The sequence below is a fragment of the Canis lupus genome, chromosome 13, assembly GCF_003254725.2.
Source record: "Canis lupus dingo isolate Sandy chromosome 13, ASM325472v2, whole genome shotgun sequence".
Classification (NCBI taxonomy): domain Eukaryota; kingdom Metazoa; phylum Chordata; class Mammalia; order Carnivora; family Canidae; genus Canis; species Canis lupus.
The window spans coordinates 12580513-12597339 of NC_064255.1; the positions used below are offsets into that span (position 1 = coordinate 12580513).

Below are 16827 nucleotides of genomic sequence, written 5' to 3' on the forward strand. Positions count from 1 at the left end.
TTATTCCAATAATAGATGCTCCTGAGGAAGAACAGGGCTCCACCATATTGACAGCTTTGAATTACAGTATTTTTAGAAATAAAGAAATTGTCTCTAGAATTGCTCAACTCTCATGGGGGGGAGATGAATTGTGGTCAAATCCAATAATATTTTAAATGTTATAAAACTCATCTAAAGAAGGAATGCTCTTTATTTTAGATAGCCAAACAAGACATTATATTTATAGAAATTAGTTATGTAATTTAGAAGTATACAAGTCAAATATGGCAAAATCTACTCAGATCCTGAAATGAGGCTAAGAGAAACTTCCATCAGTCCTATACATCACGATAAGGTACATCCCCCAAAAGTAGCTATTCCAGGGAGTTATACTAGAGTTGCCTATTTGTGCAAACGAATGAGTAACAGAATAGGGGAAAGCCTGTTTTCCCCTAACAAGTTATTGACAATTTGTCACCTAGTCTTCACTATATACATCACACTTCTTACTGCCCAGATCACAGAGACTGGGGTAACATTCCTTGAATTCTACTCAGCAAACCAATATCGCAAAACTACTAGAGACATAAACTACATAAAACATAAAATATCCCCAGGAGTTGTATTTTGACTGAATATTTCAACACATGATGTTTTTCTCTATGATAATTCAAGAGCAGTACACCTGAAGGGTTAGCACTGCAAACAGTAGAGTTAAGCTCCTTTTAAGTCCCTCCTCTGCAATTTCTGAACTGTGTGGTTTTGCATAAATTACTTAACTCTCCAAACCTGAACTTCCTCCTAATTAAAATGAGGTTAACTTAGAGTTATTATGAAGATTAAATGAGATACAGAAAGTGAAGTGTTCAGCTAAGTGATAGATGCTACCACTACTATTACTACTACTGCTGCTGCTGCTGCTACAACACAGATAAATTAGGAAAGCTGTGGATCTTAGACCTTACTGCATAATTGCTAATAAAATATATATTTAGCAGACACGTATTTAGTAAAATGACTAATCCATAGTTCTGACTTTGTGACCTTTACCAAGTCATCCTTACAGTGGCACTCCCTTCCCCAAACCCCAAACTTCACAGCTATGAATGCTATAGGGGAATGCTATGTATGCTGTGTATGTATAAAGGAATCTTACCTAGAACTTTGATACAGTGAATGAGTAAAAAGCCCTCAATTTGTTAAAGTTTTTAGTAAAAAAGTATGTTAACATTTTTAGTGAAAAAAAGTACCTAAAACAAGTTTGCAGGAGAGAGTGACAAGCTATCTTGCCCTGAAAGACCTGGAATTTGGAAGTTAATAGGTTCTTAGTTGTCCAGGTAAAAGCAGGAACAAGGGAGAAAGATACCCTAAGGGCAGTGCCTAACAGTTCATACTCAGTACGTAAGAGGAGTTGTCTGTCTCATTGTTGATTTTCACCTGGACTGTATTGTGATTACTCTTTGCTATCTCTGAACCTTTAAAGAAAACCTATTACACCTGTTGATCTTATCCGTAGTCCTTAGGTGAATTAGTGATGGTTGAAGGAGATGAAAGAGAACCTCAGTGGCAGGAGAAAAGAGCGATGGAAAGATGCAGGTAGCAGCAGCAGCAAAGTACACTGCATCGGGTTTTAATCATTGATGTGGAAGGCAATGTTTCACAACCGGGTCTCCAGAAAAACAAGACAAAATGAAACAAAGCAAATGAAAAAAACTGATGAGCGGTATTTGCTGATTTCTAGAGTGTAAATATTCCCATAATTGCAGATTTCAAACTCCTACCAACCTGAAATCACTGAATGCAAAGTTTGGAAGAAGACACAGAATTGTCTGTGACAAGCCTCTACCTGCGGGCTCCAGCATGCCACTGCTGCCTTCTGCCTTTTGAGAAATGCAGCTCAGGTTGGGCAAAGCAGACACCATCTGGTGATTTATATTCCCGTGTACAATGGGAATGATAATACTTCTTTCTATTGTAGGTCTATTTGGGGATTTAACTATGAATGTGTATTTGGCTGTTCTTTGTAAACTCTAAAATGTCATCCCTCTCTCATTGATGTGGACAATGAAAAGAAGTCTAAGATGTCATGATCCTTTCTTTTAAGGTGTCTGAATTTAAACTTTACTTCACAGGCTTCATAGCATTGCTAAATGTAGTATCACGCTCCTGACTCTGATCCAATTGCCAAATTTCATTCTTGCTATTTTGGAGTAATATAATCACAATGCCTCATGATTCTAAATTAAATGTTTCTAATGTTTTCCAGTTGAAGATAACATTTACTCTAAAGTTTTACAGATCTTTTTTACTAAAGTTAAAGAAATTCCTTTCCTTTATAATTTATTAAGAGTATTTTTGGAACCAGCTAAATTATAAATAGGTTGCATTTTATCAAATATTTTCTGTGTAGGTATTACACTGATCAGAATTGTTAGCATCTTAATCTCTCAATATTGTAGATTACTTTTAAGGATTACTTAATGTAAAAATATCCCTGCATATCTATCATGAACCCAATTTGGTTCTGTCATCTTTTGGTTTTTCTGTTTATCTATAATTTTGGATTTGATTTGCTAAGATTTTATGTAGATTATTTTCATCTATATATCCTGAGTCAAATGGGCTTGTAAATTTCCCTTTTGTATTTTGTATTGATTATTAGAACTATATTGGATCCATAGAATGAGATTGATTTTTTTATTCTTTTTTTTTAGAGAGAGAGAGAGCAAGTGACTGGGGGAGTGGGGGTGTATGGGTGTAGGGGGGGTGGAATCTTAAGCAGAATCCATGCTGAGTGTGGAGTGTGAGGTAGGACTCCATCTCACTACGAGAAATCATGACCCTGAGATTATGACTCTGAGATCACAATTCTGAGATCATGACCTAAGCTGCAAACTAAGAGTCAACTGACCGCACTACCCAGGCACCCTTCATAGAATGAGATTTCTTGACAAGAAGAGATTTTATAAAATGGGATGACCTGTTCTGTTCCTTTAACATTTGGCAGAACTCATCAGTAGATCCATAAGGACCTGGTTTTTCTCTATGGAAATAGTTTTAAACTCCTACTTTATTTGTTATAGGATCATTCAGAATTTCTTTTGTTAGTTCTAGTGAAATATACTTTTCTAGTAAGTTGTCCATTTTTTAAAAGTTGTTTTTGACAGTGTTCCATTAATATAATTATAATTGATTTAATCTACTATCTGTGTGGTTATATTCACATTTCCTTTTGTTTTATTATTTAATTTTTGTTGCTTTTTTTTTTTATCAATCTTACCAGAAATTTTCTACATTTCCCCCCCAAATAACTACTACTGGGTTTGTTGAGATTCTTCTATTGCACCTTTAGCAGGCGGGAGTGGGGGATTGTTTGTTCATTTTATTATTACACTAATTTTCTTCTTTCTTTTGTTTAGTCTGTTATGCTTTATAGATCTTATAAATAGGGCTACTTAATTCATTAATTCTGTGGCTTTCTTCTTTTCTAATGTAAGAATTTAAAGCTACAAATTTCCCTCACAATTTTGCTTTTGGTATAGTCTCCAAGTTTTGATATTTAGATTTTTCAACATAAGTTCTAGTGTTATATTTTCTATTTCTTATTTAACTTATGAATTCTTCATGAGTATGGATTTTGTTTTTAATTTCCACATAATCAGAGGTTTTTAAAATATACCTATTTTCTTTTTAACTTTTCTTGCATCATGGTCAGATATCAGATCTGAAGACTGACTTTGCTTTGAAATTTATACATTTTATTAATTGCTTAATATATGATCACTCTCATACTTGTCTCATACGCTTCTGTATAATATATATAATTTATAATTGTTTGATGCAAACATTTTTATATATGTATATTGGGTCAAACTAATTAATTGTGTTCTTCCATATTATTTTTTATTTTTATGCCTGCTTGATTTATTGATTGGTGACCATAAGTCATATTTTGCCTGGGAAATTCAGGTTTTACATTTGATATACTGGAGTTATTATTTAAAACACCTATCTGCTACTAGATAAGCCATCTCCCTTGGAAAATTCTGCATTGATTGACCACTGTAGTTTTCTGATTCCATTGCTAAACTTTCTCTCTTATGTTGACATATTCTTTGATTGCCCTAATGGCATTCAGTCTATTTCCAGTGCATGTTAAATAAATCAGTGTTTCAGACTGATTTTTTTTTTTTTTTGTGGGCACTCTAGTTTTATAGCATGTACCTTGAGAACTTCTGAACACAACTAAAATTAGAAACTAACACTGTTTCTGGCTTCATATAACTAGACTAAATCTATCTCCAAGGTACAGAACAAATGCTAAATCTTTAATTTTATCTGTAGCTTTTAATTTATATCATATAAATAAAATACAGACTAATACTAAAAAAGCAGCTCTCATATACTGAGGGCTTACTATGGGCACAGCACTTCACATTTCATGAAGTTCAAATTTTATAAACTAATCATTGTTTCTTTTGAATAGCTAAATAAATGTAGGCTCAGATATATAACATAACTTTTCGAAAGTCATAGTGTAGGAGGCAAATAACATGATAATTACATTAAAATCATAAAACTGAGAAGCCTATGTTTTCAATGACTAAATTTTAAATTCTCATTTTTAAAATCAATAAACTAGAAAACAAAATTGCTGAACTTTTACTCTCATATCAAGTGTATTTTGTTCCTTCTTTAAAAATCTATATTGAAAATGTCTCATCTTTTTTGTTTTAATGTTTTAAATAAAGCAATGCCAATATAGTATAGTAACTTTCAGATACTCCTAAAGAGATATTTTATGAAGAGAACTATAAACATTATTTGGAATATAAACATATCTCAGAATTACATTTCTTGAGATTCAACATCTTAAAATATAAATTTTTAAATTCTAAATAGTCAAATTCATGGTTTTCCCATACTGAATATATATTTTTCTAAATAATGTTCACTTTGTCAAGAAAACAGTATATCACTTTTAGAAATCATGACTTCTAGAAAAAAAAAACTGAAATTACTAACCACTTAGCTTTGGGCTGGGTGTTCCTAGTGCAGGTCTTGGATCTTTCACCAATATTTTCGAACCAGCTATGAAAAAAAAAATTAAAAGGTTTACAAAGGTTAATATAATTAATAACACACACACACATAGTAATGCATTATCAATTTTATTCTCTTACATATCATATAGTTTTCTCCAAAATGTCCTATTCATCCTAACATTTCAGCACTACTCAACACTTCTGTTGTACAGCTAACAACTTCAGCAATTACCCCCATTATAGTCCAATAAGAAAAGGGAAAGAATAGTGCTGCCTTATCATTTTAGAATTTTCTTTTTTATTTTAAAGAACATGTAAACCATGTAAATCAACATGTCAATAGTTGATTAAAGCATGGTAGCTGACGGCTATGGGTATGTTCCTATTGCACAAAGGAAGAAATAATTTGGTAGGGTATGTGTTTAAAAATCAAAATTTGTGAGACACTTGGGTGACTCAGTGGTTGAGCATCTGCCTTTGGCTCAGGGCATGATCCCGGGGTCCCAGGTTCAAATCCCACATCAGGCTCACCACAGGGAGGCTGCATCTTCCTCTGCCTATGTCTGCCTCTCTGTCTGTCTTTCATGAATAAATAAATACATATTTTTAAAAAAATAAAAATTTATTAAGGTGCTCATGGTGTTATAAGAAATTGGATAGACTCAAAACTAAAGAGTCAATACTAAGGTTTTAAGCCAAACCACAGGTAGTTTAAAACAAGGGAAATCATATGACTTACTGGATATGCCTGCAAAGTTATAAGAGCTATGACACTCAGTGCTTATAGACTGTGGTACAGGCAGATCTTTTTTATAAGGACTATATAATGTCTTTAAAAGGTTTTAGGGGAAATAATTTGGGTGAACAACACTCTGACTCCAAGACAGAGAACAATTTGGAAAGGAAGGGATATTGATAAAGAGAAGTTAGGAGTCTGTAGCAGTAGTCCCAGTAGAGATAATGCTGTTAGCTTACAATAGTAGTGATGATAAACAGCAAAGTGGATAGATAAAAAAGTTATTGAAATTCTGTTGGATTTAAATGGACTTTTAATCTTTCAATCTCATGAAAAATTTAAAACAAACTGAATAGTGTTCTTGCTAAGAGAAGAAAGTGAACACATTTCAAAAAGAAGGTCATTAACATTTGTGAACGCTGCAAGAGAACAGGAATTAGAAGGGCTGGAAAAAAAAAAAAAAAGGAAAAGGAAAAGGAATGTATTGATGACCTTATCAAGAATTCTAGAAAAAACTTCCTTTATTCCTTGTTTTGAACACACAAGCCTTTTTTCCTCTGGTAAATTCAGTGGTACATCTTATCCAGATGGGGACTATTCTGATCAAACAGCAAGAGAAGTGGAAATTTCACTTAGATCTAGTCAAAATACTGTATCACCCTGGTTGACTAACAGATTTAGAGGTGGGCTCCATTTAAAACTGACAACCAGACTCTTATCAAGAAGAAGAAGCTTTGACAAAAACTCTTCTAAACCAAGAAGTATGCTGGCAGAAGTTTTTCCTACTGTGGTAGGTTGAATAATGTGACCTCAAAATTCATGTTCACCACGAATCTCAAAATATGACCTTTTTTTGGAAGTAGGCTCTTTGAAGATGTAGTTAAATAGGGATCCTTAGATGAAATAACCTTGAAATCTAGTGCCTGGTGTCTTGATAAGAAGAGGAGAGGACATGTAGAGATAAATAGGAAAGGAAGCCACATGAAGATAGAAGATAGAAGACAGAACTTGGTATGGGGAAGCTCTGAGCCAAGGAATGCCAAGGATAGCCTGAAGCTGCTAAACAGTAGGAAGAGATAAAGCATGATTTTTCCCTAGAGATTTCAGAAGGTACATGGATCTACCAGCACCTTGATTTTGGGCTTCTGGCCTCCAGAACTGTGAGAGAATAAATTTCTGCTTTATTAAGCTATCCAGCTTGTGGTACTTTGTTACAACAGCCCAGAAAACTAATACATGTACCATGAAGAAGTAACTAGAAGAAGAAATAAAGAAGAAAAAACAGAGCATGTAAAAGAATTTATAAAAAAGACCTCAATAATATCTGTGTGCCTCTGGATCCAGAAGTGCCTGCCCTTGGAGTTGGCTAATATATTTCCCTTATTCCTAAGCTAATCTGAGTTAAGTTTTTGTCTCTTGCATTTTATTTTAGGAAGGCTGATATACTAGAATAGCTTCTGTGAGAAACTTCCACGATGAAAACTTACCTTCACAAACAGGAACTTTTCCAGTCCAGGTGTTATCAGATCTACATACTCTATGTTCTGTTCCACCTGCTAAGAAGAAGCCAGGCTGGCAGGTATAAATGAGTGTATAGCCATGAGACGGAAGGTCCATTCCTACTACATTTGCATGAGCAGGAGTTTCTGGTTGTTTACAGCTGTGGGCTATATTAAGAAAAAAAAAAAAAAGAATAGCATTCATTTTTTATAGACATGTTAAGAAAATTTTGAGATGAGAGTCACAATACATATTAGAGGCATGTTATATAAATATACTTTTGCATAGTTATTCTAATCAATCAAGGAAATGTATCAATGTCAATATGCATATTAATTTCACAGGCTATCATGTCCTAAGCAGTCATCTGTGGAACATGGGTAGGTGTTAAGAGGGAAGCTAAAGGAGGAAAAAGACTTACTGGGGATAATTAAGCTCATAAATATGTTCTGTATCACTATTCTAGAAAGTCAAAATAATTATCATTTTAAAGGATCTAAGAAGTCCTTTAGTAAGATACCTTTCAAAGGTGGTCAAGCTCAGCTTTTCTATACCAGTTTATGAAATATTATTTTATTATTTATTTTATGTTTATTATAAATTTTAAAAAACATGTTTTCTAAAGTTAAATACAACCACAGCTCAGTATGTTACTCTGACATTAATACTTCCTAATGCAGAAATCATAACTTAATAATTTTTTACATGTGGAATTTTCTGGCCATATTTTGTGTCCATAAGTAGCAGTATCTTCATTTTTTTTAACTTCTGTCTCCTTTTCTTCAAGGTTCCTCTCACTCTTGATTCTCCACCTCTCTTCCATTTTACCCATATGTATGCCACTTCTTGGCCCTGCCCCCAGTTTCCATTTTATATCTTATAAATACTATTCCTTTCTCAGAGATAGATGCTACAAGGAATTTCCTTCCTAAACAAGAAGCATTTTCTGATGGTTTGTTCATGGATAGGGATACTTAAAAGCTTGCCTCTGAAAAAAATGTTCTGTGGACAAATTTGCTTGGAAAAAAATTTCCATTTGTTTCCCAATGGAGATTCACAAAGCTATAAATAAGAGCTAAAATGTTTAAAATGTTTTTAAAAAACATTTAAAAAAATATTGTGTGATAAACATTGTTATATGTTTTATATTTAATATGAATCCATTAATAACATTTAATCCTTATGGAGGAAATACTCTAAGGATAAACACAAAAAGTTAGCCTCTACTACATCCTTTTTTGGCAGAGAGGGGCATTACTATATTCTTAGTCCTCACATTGTGCACGTAGTAGAAGTTCTGAAATGCTTTAAGTAATCACTCTATTTAAATGATCATATCCTATATAGAAGTTATCAAAGAACTCTGGTTTACTATGAAATACCTAGTTACATCTCACACATGTTCTAAAGTACATGCTCTACTGAATTCTCTTTAAGGAATATTGCCATATTTAAGTATCAACCAACCAGGCATGTGAATGACTTCTCAGTGGATCATCCTGCTGCTTTTCAGTGAGCCTCGGGTCCATTGGGGCTTCCTGTGTTCATTCAGGTGGTTCTATACAGGGCTAGCCTAACTTCACAGGATTTATTGAGACTTCAGCAAATCCTAAAAGTTGGTCACCATTCTGATGAGTATTTCTACTCTTGCTTACTCTTTATTGTTTTTCCCCAGAAGGCTCAGGATTTTAAAAGATAGTAAAGAAGATAAAAAAAGAGAAGGTGGGAGGGTAAGAGATAAGTAATTCACCAGCTGAAATTTATTTCTAACTGTAAGTCAGAAAAGACAGCTTCATGACCTTGGGCTTTGTTCTTCTTTAATCTGTACGGCAAGTGCTCTCAATTTAGGGTCAGTGCACATTTAGAAGCTCCAGGAAATCCTGAAATAGTATTCAAATTTTTGGTCAAACTATTCATGCGTATTTCCTTCCATGGATGTTTCTATCTTTCTCAGATTCTCAGAGGGTTTCACAAGTGATAAAGAATTAAGAGGCACTAAGTTGGAGCCTTCTGTATTTCAGCATACTTCAGATTCATAGGTGCAGATCTCTAAATTGATAAACTAATAATTATCTAAAATTTCCAGATGACCAAGCTAAACACAATTACAAGAGGTTTGCAAAAAAGCCAAAATAGTGCTCCGTATCTTATAGCTTCTTCTTCTTCTTTTTTTTTTTTTCTTATAGCTTCTTTAGAAAGAATGCTCCTTAATGGGTATTGGGGTTTGATATAGTAATAAATTTATAGACGTAAATTATGTTTTATCATAATCTTTAAAAATCCATGTAATACATCTTTTGTACAGATTTAGATTTACTTCTCACTTGTAAGAAAAAATGCATATAAATTCCTATCTGTGGTAAGTATAGTATAATTTCTTAGCCACAATACTTACGTATGCACTCAGGCTGAATTCCACTCCATGTGAGGTCAGGAAGGCATGTGCGTGTTGTAGACCCTTGGAGAAGGTGTCCCTTTTTGCAATGGAACTGCACAACACTTCCTACCTGTAGCAAATTACAGAGAAAAATGCAAATGTACCAATGCAGCTTCTAATATGGCAACAAATAGAAAAAAAAAAAAAAAAAAACTTTGGATAAGAAAATGCTTTCAAAAGAAATTCTGCATGGTAGAAACTGGAAGGAAAAGATATTTAAAACTGATTTAAGGGCAGCCCGGGTGGCTCAGCAGTTTAACACTGACTCCAGCTCAGGGCATGATCCTGGAGACCCGGGATCGAGTCCCACGTCGGGCTCCCTGCATGGGGCCTGTTCTCCCTTGGTCCGTGTCTCTGCCTCTCTCTCTCTCCTCTCTGTATTTCTCATGAATAAATAAATAAATAAATAAATAATAATAAAACTGATTTAAAATAAAATGAAAAAACTTACATCTGTTTGTATACATATCATCATCAAATATTTGAATACCCAGTGCATGGATAGGTGCCAAACTTTTTGCCATGGTAGTCTGAAGAAAATATACAAGATACCAAAAGGCCAATAAGCTACATCTGAACACAAGACAGACAGGTAGATAGTTAAATAAAGATAAAGCAAGATGGTTGAAGACAGAGAAATAAAGATAACTAACAACTTAAGAGGCAAATGAATATAGAAGATCGTAAATGCAATATGAGATTATATGCAAAGGTGTTTAGATGCAAAGATTGTGATTGTAGCAAATATACGCTGTAAGATACGGAGTTTACACTAAGCTTTTAAGGATGTGGATTTTAGATAAATACATAGAACATAGTTTTCAAAGTGTGGTCCCCAGACTGGTAACCTCAGCATCATTAGGAACTATGTAGAAATGCATTTTCTGAGACCTTATTCCCAGGCTCCCCTGAATCAGAAACACTGAATGGGACCAGCAATCTGTGTTTTAACAAGCCCTCCAGGTGATTTTAAGGAACAATAAAGTGTAAGAACAACTGATAAAAAACATAGAAAAGATAAGAACACGATGTATGAAGGTTCAAATATACATCATATAGTTTAGGAAAAAGAGTACATTTGATTGGTTGACATTCACACAGTGAGCTGGGAAGTTTCAGGAGTGGGGGAGGTAAAGTGACAGTGAGATACACCAAAAAAGAAAACAGACCCCAGAGTAATGTGTATATGGCTTTAACTCTGGATCTGATCTTGCTTGAATAAGGTGTATCCCCTATTTGAGGCTGAATCTATAAATAAAGATAATATTTGTCTTGAGATTTGTTTTAAACATTAAATGACACAGGACATATAATATACTCCATACAGGGATGGCACATAGGTTTTAAATAAATTCCAACTATAATTATTAAGTCAAAGATACATGTAAGAATCAGTTTCTGAAGGGTCTCAAATAGCCAGCTACGGCACTTGAAATCTTTAATGAAATCATAAGGTTGCTAAAGCTCTTGCTAGAACAAGTAAAATTTGTGTTGAAAATTAAATTAGCCCATTGCATAAAGAAACTACCAAACAAACAAACAAAAAAATGACCAGCAGTAATTATAATCATGAAGCCAGCACTACTATATTAGATTTGAATGGATAAAGGCTGAATTAACTTGTGTCAGTAGACTTGGGAAGGATGTTGTTTACTCAAACTACATTACAAGGAGAAATCATCAGGGTTTATTAAATAATTATGGCTGGAGGACAAGGTGAGAAATATTTAGTGCCTGCCACTTCAGCCTTCCCCGAAATTGGGAGTCTGAGAATGATCAATCATCCTCTTAGTATGTTTCACAAATACCCTATGTCCTTCCTTCCTGGTTAGTTCCTACTCTCTGCTGCTAAAGGAACATGGCACTAAGCTTAAGGTGACATAATTTGATCCAAGATTCCATTTGGACCTTGAGAGTAGCTGAATGCTACAATTTCTTATATTCTCATTATTAGACAGAACTATGCTCTACCAAAAACATTCAATGTCAACCATCACTCTCTGATAGCAACCTTTATTCTTCCAGTTATCTTACATTGTGTCTTCCCAGACACCCTCACGATAGCCTTGAGTAGATCCCTTACCCTCTTGACAACCTGTTTTGTTCAGGGCCACTACACTGTCCAACTCCACTGTCTAACTCCAGTTAGCGTGTTCATTCTGGATTCTATATAAATGAAGTCCCTCAAATTGTACTCCAGAGCACACAGTTCACATACCCTGAAGTTATGCAATATAGGGCTACATATTTTGACTCTGTCATATAGACTAGATTAGGTGATTGATTATGTAGACTTTGTAATTTTGTTCTTCAGTAAAACCAGTTTTACAAAACCCATCTCCTATATCAATCCAGCGATCCTAGTTTAGAGTAGATTTTAGTTAATGGCTGCCACCTTCTACCCATAAATCTCCCCTCATTCAATCTTCCACCAAATACTGATAATTTTGCATCTTAAATCTTAAACTGTCTCATTCTCCCTTTCTCTACTTAATATATCCTGTTTTAGTCTTCAATATATTTTCTACAGGTTTGGTTCTCAAATTTTAGGGGGATCCCTGGGTGGCTCAGCGGTTTAGCGCCTGCCTTTGGCCCAAGGCGGGATCCTGGAGTCCCGGGATCAAGTCCCGCATCGGGCTCCCAGCATGGAGCCTGCTTCTCCCTCCTCCTGTGTCTCTGCCTCTCTCTCTCTCTCTCTCTCTCTCTGTCTATCAAAAATAAATAAATAAATAAATAAATCTTAAAAAATTTTTTTTAGCAGATATCACAATCAGGAGGACTTACCAGAACACAGAGAGATGAGCCTCCCTTGAAAGTTTCTGACTAGGTAGATCTAGGGGAAGCCCAGAATCTGTATTTCCAACAAGTTCTTAAGTCGTACTGCTCCTGCTTGGTCAGGGACCGCACTTTGAGAACTACTGTCGTAATTATAATTATAATAATTGTAATTACAATAATCATCTAACTTGTTTCCATTTCTCCAGTCTTGATCACATTAAATTTATTTTCCACATAAAGTCAGAGTGATCAAAATGGAAGTATGACCTTAACATTCTCCTTAAAATCTTTACTGTCTTATCACCCAGAGGATAAAGTTACATTGTGCTAAATTAATAGATAAAAGTCCCTATAACCTGACCACAGCTCATCTCTCTGGTTTCATCACTAACCATTTACTTTTACTCAAATTGTGCTCATATAATATTGAATTTTTGTAGTTCCCTTAATGCATGCTTATTTTCATGCTGTTTACCCTGCATTGAATGCTTTTCCCATCTTGCTTTTCCTAGATCTTATCCTAAAAGATTTAGCTCAGAAATTCTAGAAAGGCTTCCCAAGAACAATAGATTAGGAGAACTTTCTTTTATGTGCTCCCTTAGCAACTTTCAAAGTTACCGATGTTATCATCTATCCTATGAAATCACCCACACAGCAGGGGTTAGTTTCTCTAGACTAGGGACTGTACTACTCACCCTTGTGCACCAAGATCTCTTGAAAACGTTAGATCAACTGAAGGAACGGGGACTGATAATTTAATACAAAATCACTTAATAACTTTAAAAGATTTAACATGACTATAGTTTCTTAAAATACAGTGATATCCCTTCCATACTTTACATAGCAGGAAGCTAAATCACTGTTTATTCTTTGAAGGATACATTTGGGTGACTTCATTAAGACTTGATTTAATAAGATATAAGAAATATTTTGGATTACATAGCAAGACTTCTTTCCTAATTTCTGCAAACTTTTCCAAAGTCATCATAAATACTACTTTAAATATTAATCAGATGCCACGAAATAAAATTTATTTAATTTTTTCTATATCTCACAAACACATGAAATAACTATCTTTGTCATATTCACAAATACTTATACAAAATATCTAATATACTTAGAACCAAATTTAGTAGTTGATTAATTTTTTGTTCAGAATTTATTACAGTTAAATCATTTACCAAAATTTTCTCCAAATATCAGTGCATTAATAAATTTTTTTTTCAGTTATAAGACCAGTTGATAGTATACTTTATATAGTTCTCCAACCTCTTCCAACTTGTGATGATAGGTTCTTCTGATTCTAAATTAACTTCTAACATGCAAAATACCATTTGATCATTTGTAGAAAAATAATTTTCCATTATCTAATTCAAAAAATTCTTTTTTTTTTTTTTAATTCAAAAAATTCTTAAAAAATAATTTATGTACAATTTTCCTATCCATATTTACTAATAAAAAGTGCCCTGCTTATATAACCAATTATATACAATGCAAAAATATGAATATCATATCAGAAATTTAAAATAATCCATTTTAATAGCAGTCAATGTTTAAATAAAAATCACTTTAAGTTGGACCCAATTAGCATGTTTTGTGCAAAAGCATTATAAAATTTTAAGACATGTCAATTTAGTAAATATAATTTATCTTCTCTAATTCCTTATTGCTTTATTTTATTTTTTTCTTATCTCTTTATTTTATTTTATTATTTTTTTTTTTAATTTTTATTGATTTTATGATAGTCACAGAGAGAGAGAGAGAGACAGAGAGGCAGAGACACAGGCAGAGGGAGAAGCAGGCTCCATGCACCGGGAGCCCGACGTGGGAATCGATCCCGGGTCTCCAGGATCGCGCCCTGGGCCAAAGGCAGGCGCCAAACCGCTGCGCCACCCAGGGATCCCTATCTCTTTATTTTAAATGTTATATCTCAGTTCCTAAGCCATGAAGTCTAGATAGCTAATCAAGGCATAATAGAAACTTTGTATAAATATAGAATATTCTAAGTAAGACCTATCCATGTCTTTCATGATATTTCATAGCAAATAACTTTTGTTTTCCTAGAATTTTCATCACTGTATTTATTTGTGTCTGATTTTTAACATCATATATTAAAAATATGTTTAATATACATTTATATAACATACATATATACATCAAACTAAGGCTTCATAATTTATATGCTTCCTCTGTAGCTTATTGAAATAACCAATTTATATTTGTATTTTTTACTACGTGTTTACAATAAACATTCTACCCAAGAAAAAATAAAGTAGCTTCTAATAAAAGACATACATAGATTTTGACTAATAAAATTGATGTAGAAAGGCAGGATCATAAAAATGAAGGGACAAAATATATGCTTAAGATAAGATTCAAGGAAGTTTCAATGAGCATCAATTTTGGACTTGAGGTTCTTGGTTTAAAAAACTTTAAATTCTAGGATATCCTATAGTTTGTATTAAAAAGTTATCAGATTTTAATTAAAAACATTGGATGTTATGGGATTTTTGTTTTAAAATTCATGTCATCTTATTCATCATTTAAAGTCATGAAACAGGGATCCCTGGGTGGCTCAGCGGTTTGGCGCGTCTTTGACCCAGGGCGCGATCCTGGAGGCCTGTGCCTCTCTCTCCCTCTCTCTCTGTGTGACTATCATAAATAAATAAATAAATAAAAATTAAAAAAAAAAAGTCATGAAACACTATGTAACATGTTTGTCCCATTCAGTATACTTATATACTAATTTAGATTATAAACTGGAAATCATACATAATCACCATGGTTATTTTGGTAGGGCTAAAAGTCTTACTATTCTATACCTTGGCATTACACATCAAAGAGTGAGATTAAAAACATTTCATATCTATAATAACTTGAATATAACAAGTCCTCACTCCTAATGATGTGTCTTCCAAATCCACATCTCAATTTAAAGAGTGAGACAGCAGTTAGTGAAATATGTGTGTTTGGCATTAACTCCATAATTAATCTAGATGTTATATCAATCATTTTGACAGCTACTCCATTCACTACTGTTCTATTTTAGCCAAAAATAATTCTAACTTACAGTATTTTTGATATAAGAGAAAGTATGTTGAGTACTTTTTCCAATATTAGAGTTTTTGTCATCTCTAGCAATAGGTAATATATCCTTATATGTTAATAAATATATCTATGTTCAAATATCTATGATATGAATCCATATAGAAAAAGAGTGAATAAAAATATTAAAGAAAAAATAAATAAATGATTTGAGTGCCTGTGTAATTCATAACTTTCTCCTTTCTCTTGTCCCTCCCAGAAGTGAGTATCCTAACAGCTATAATTTTACTTAAGTCACTGCTGGCTACCTGATAAAACCAGGAATAGATAAAAAAGTTGAGATGTTCTGATTCTCTCTCTAGAAATTTGGAACTGAGTTTGAGACAATTAATAACTTTCTGTATGTGGCTGAGAGATAAATAGAAAAATACCCCCTTGATCATGTGGCCAATTTGCAAAGAGAAAAACAAAGTAGGCAGAGTAGTGGAAAAGATTGAGTCCTATTGTCCAGTTTCTAGATTCTAGGCTTGGTGGGTCTCACCTAGATCCCTTTTCTTGGGGTGTTTGACATACCTGCACATGGCTTATAATGTTTTTAGGCTTAAGCTAGCCCAAATGGTTTCTCTTAACTTGCAAGTGAGAGTTTTTCTCAACCAATAAAGATGGCTTATCCAGGATTCTATTTGGAATCTAACAATACATTAATATTAGTTAGAATCACATAAACTTTAAAATTTCCAAGGGCTTTGTACAAACTTATTAAATATATTTATTATACATATACATATATACTCACATACCAGTCATATGCATGTAAGAAAGTTGATGTCCCTAATCTAACATACTGAGAACATCATTTGTAATTTTAATAAAGATTAATATAATTATATAGAGTTTATCATATTTGAAATATAGTCTATTCATATTTATCTAAGTAGAATATGATGATCCAGTGCATACTTATTAGCCAAATAATATGCTTTCAGGGTTATATTAACCTTGGGATAACATTTTTCAACGGTTATAATTGAATTCTTACAATGCAGAGTTAATAATTCTATTCATTTCACGGATGACTATACTAAATTCATTCTTGCCCGTTTCCATTCCCGATATTTCAGAGAGTATGTATTAGAAAGGACTCATACTCTTCAGAAAATCACCTGATTTAGTGCACAGACACTACCATCAAAACTATATATTTTCTCAGGATATTGAGAAAAGTGAGTGAGTGACCAAAGTCAAGTCAATGTTCTCCTTCAGTTTCTTCATCTACATGATGAGGACTAATGCTCTTTAACTAGTTG

The 16827-nt window shown here is 33.5% G+C and overlaps 1 protein-coding gene across 1 annotated transcript in view; it reads right to left on the bottom strand.

Moving 5' to 3' along the window:
* The window catches only part of CSMD3 (CUB and Sushi multiple domains 3), a 1170241-nt gene that overhangs the window by 14399 nt on the left and 1139015 nt on the right, over nt 1–16827 (bottom strand). The window contains exons 64-66 of the mRNA XM_049093360.1: nt 9656–9763; nt 7248–7427; nt 5005–5070 (exon numbers count right to left, since the gene is read on the bottom strand). Of these exons, the coding sequence (XP_048949317.1) occupies nt 5005–5070; nt 7248–7427; nt 9656–9763 (354 nt within the window). The remainder of the gene's footprint in view (nt 1–5004; nt 5071–7247; nt 7428–9655; nt 9764–16827) is intronic.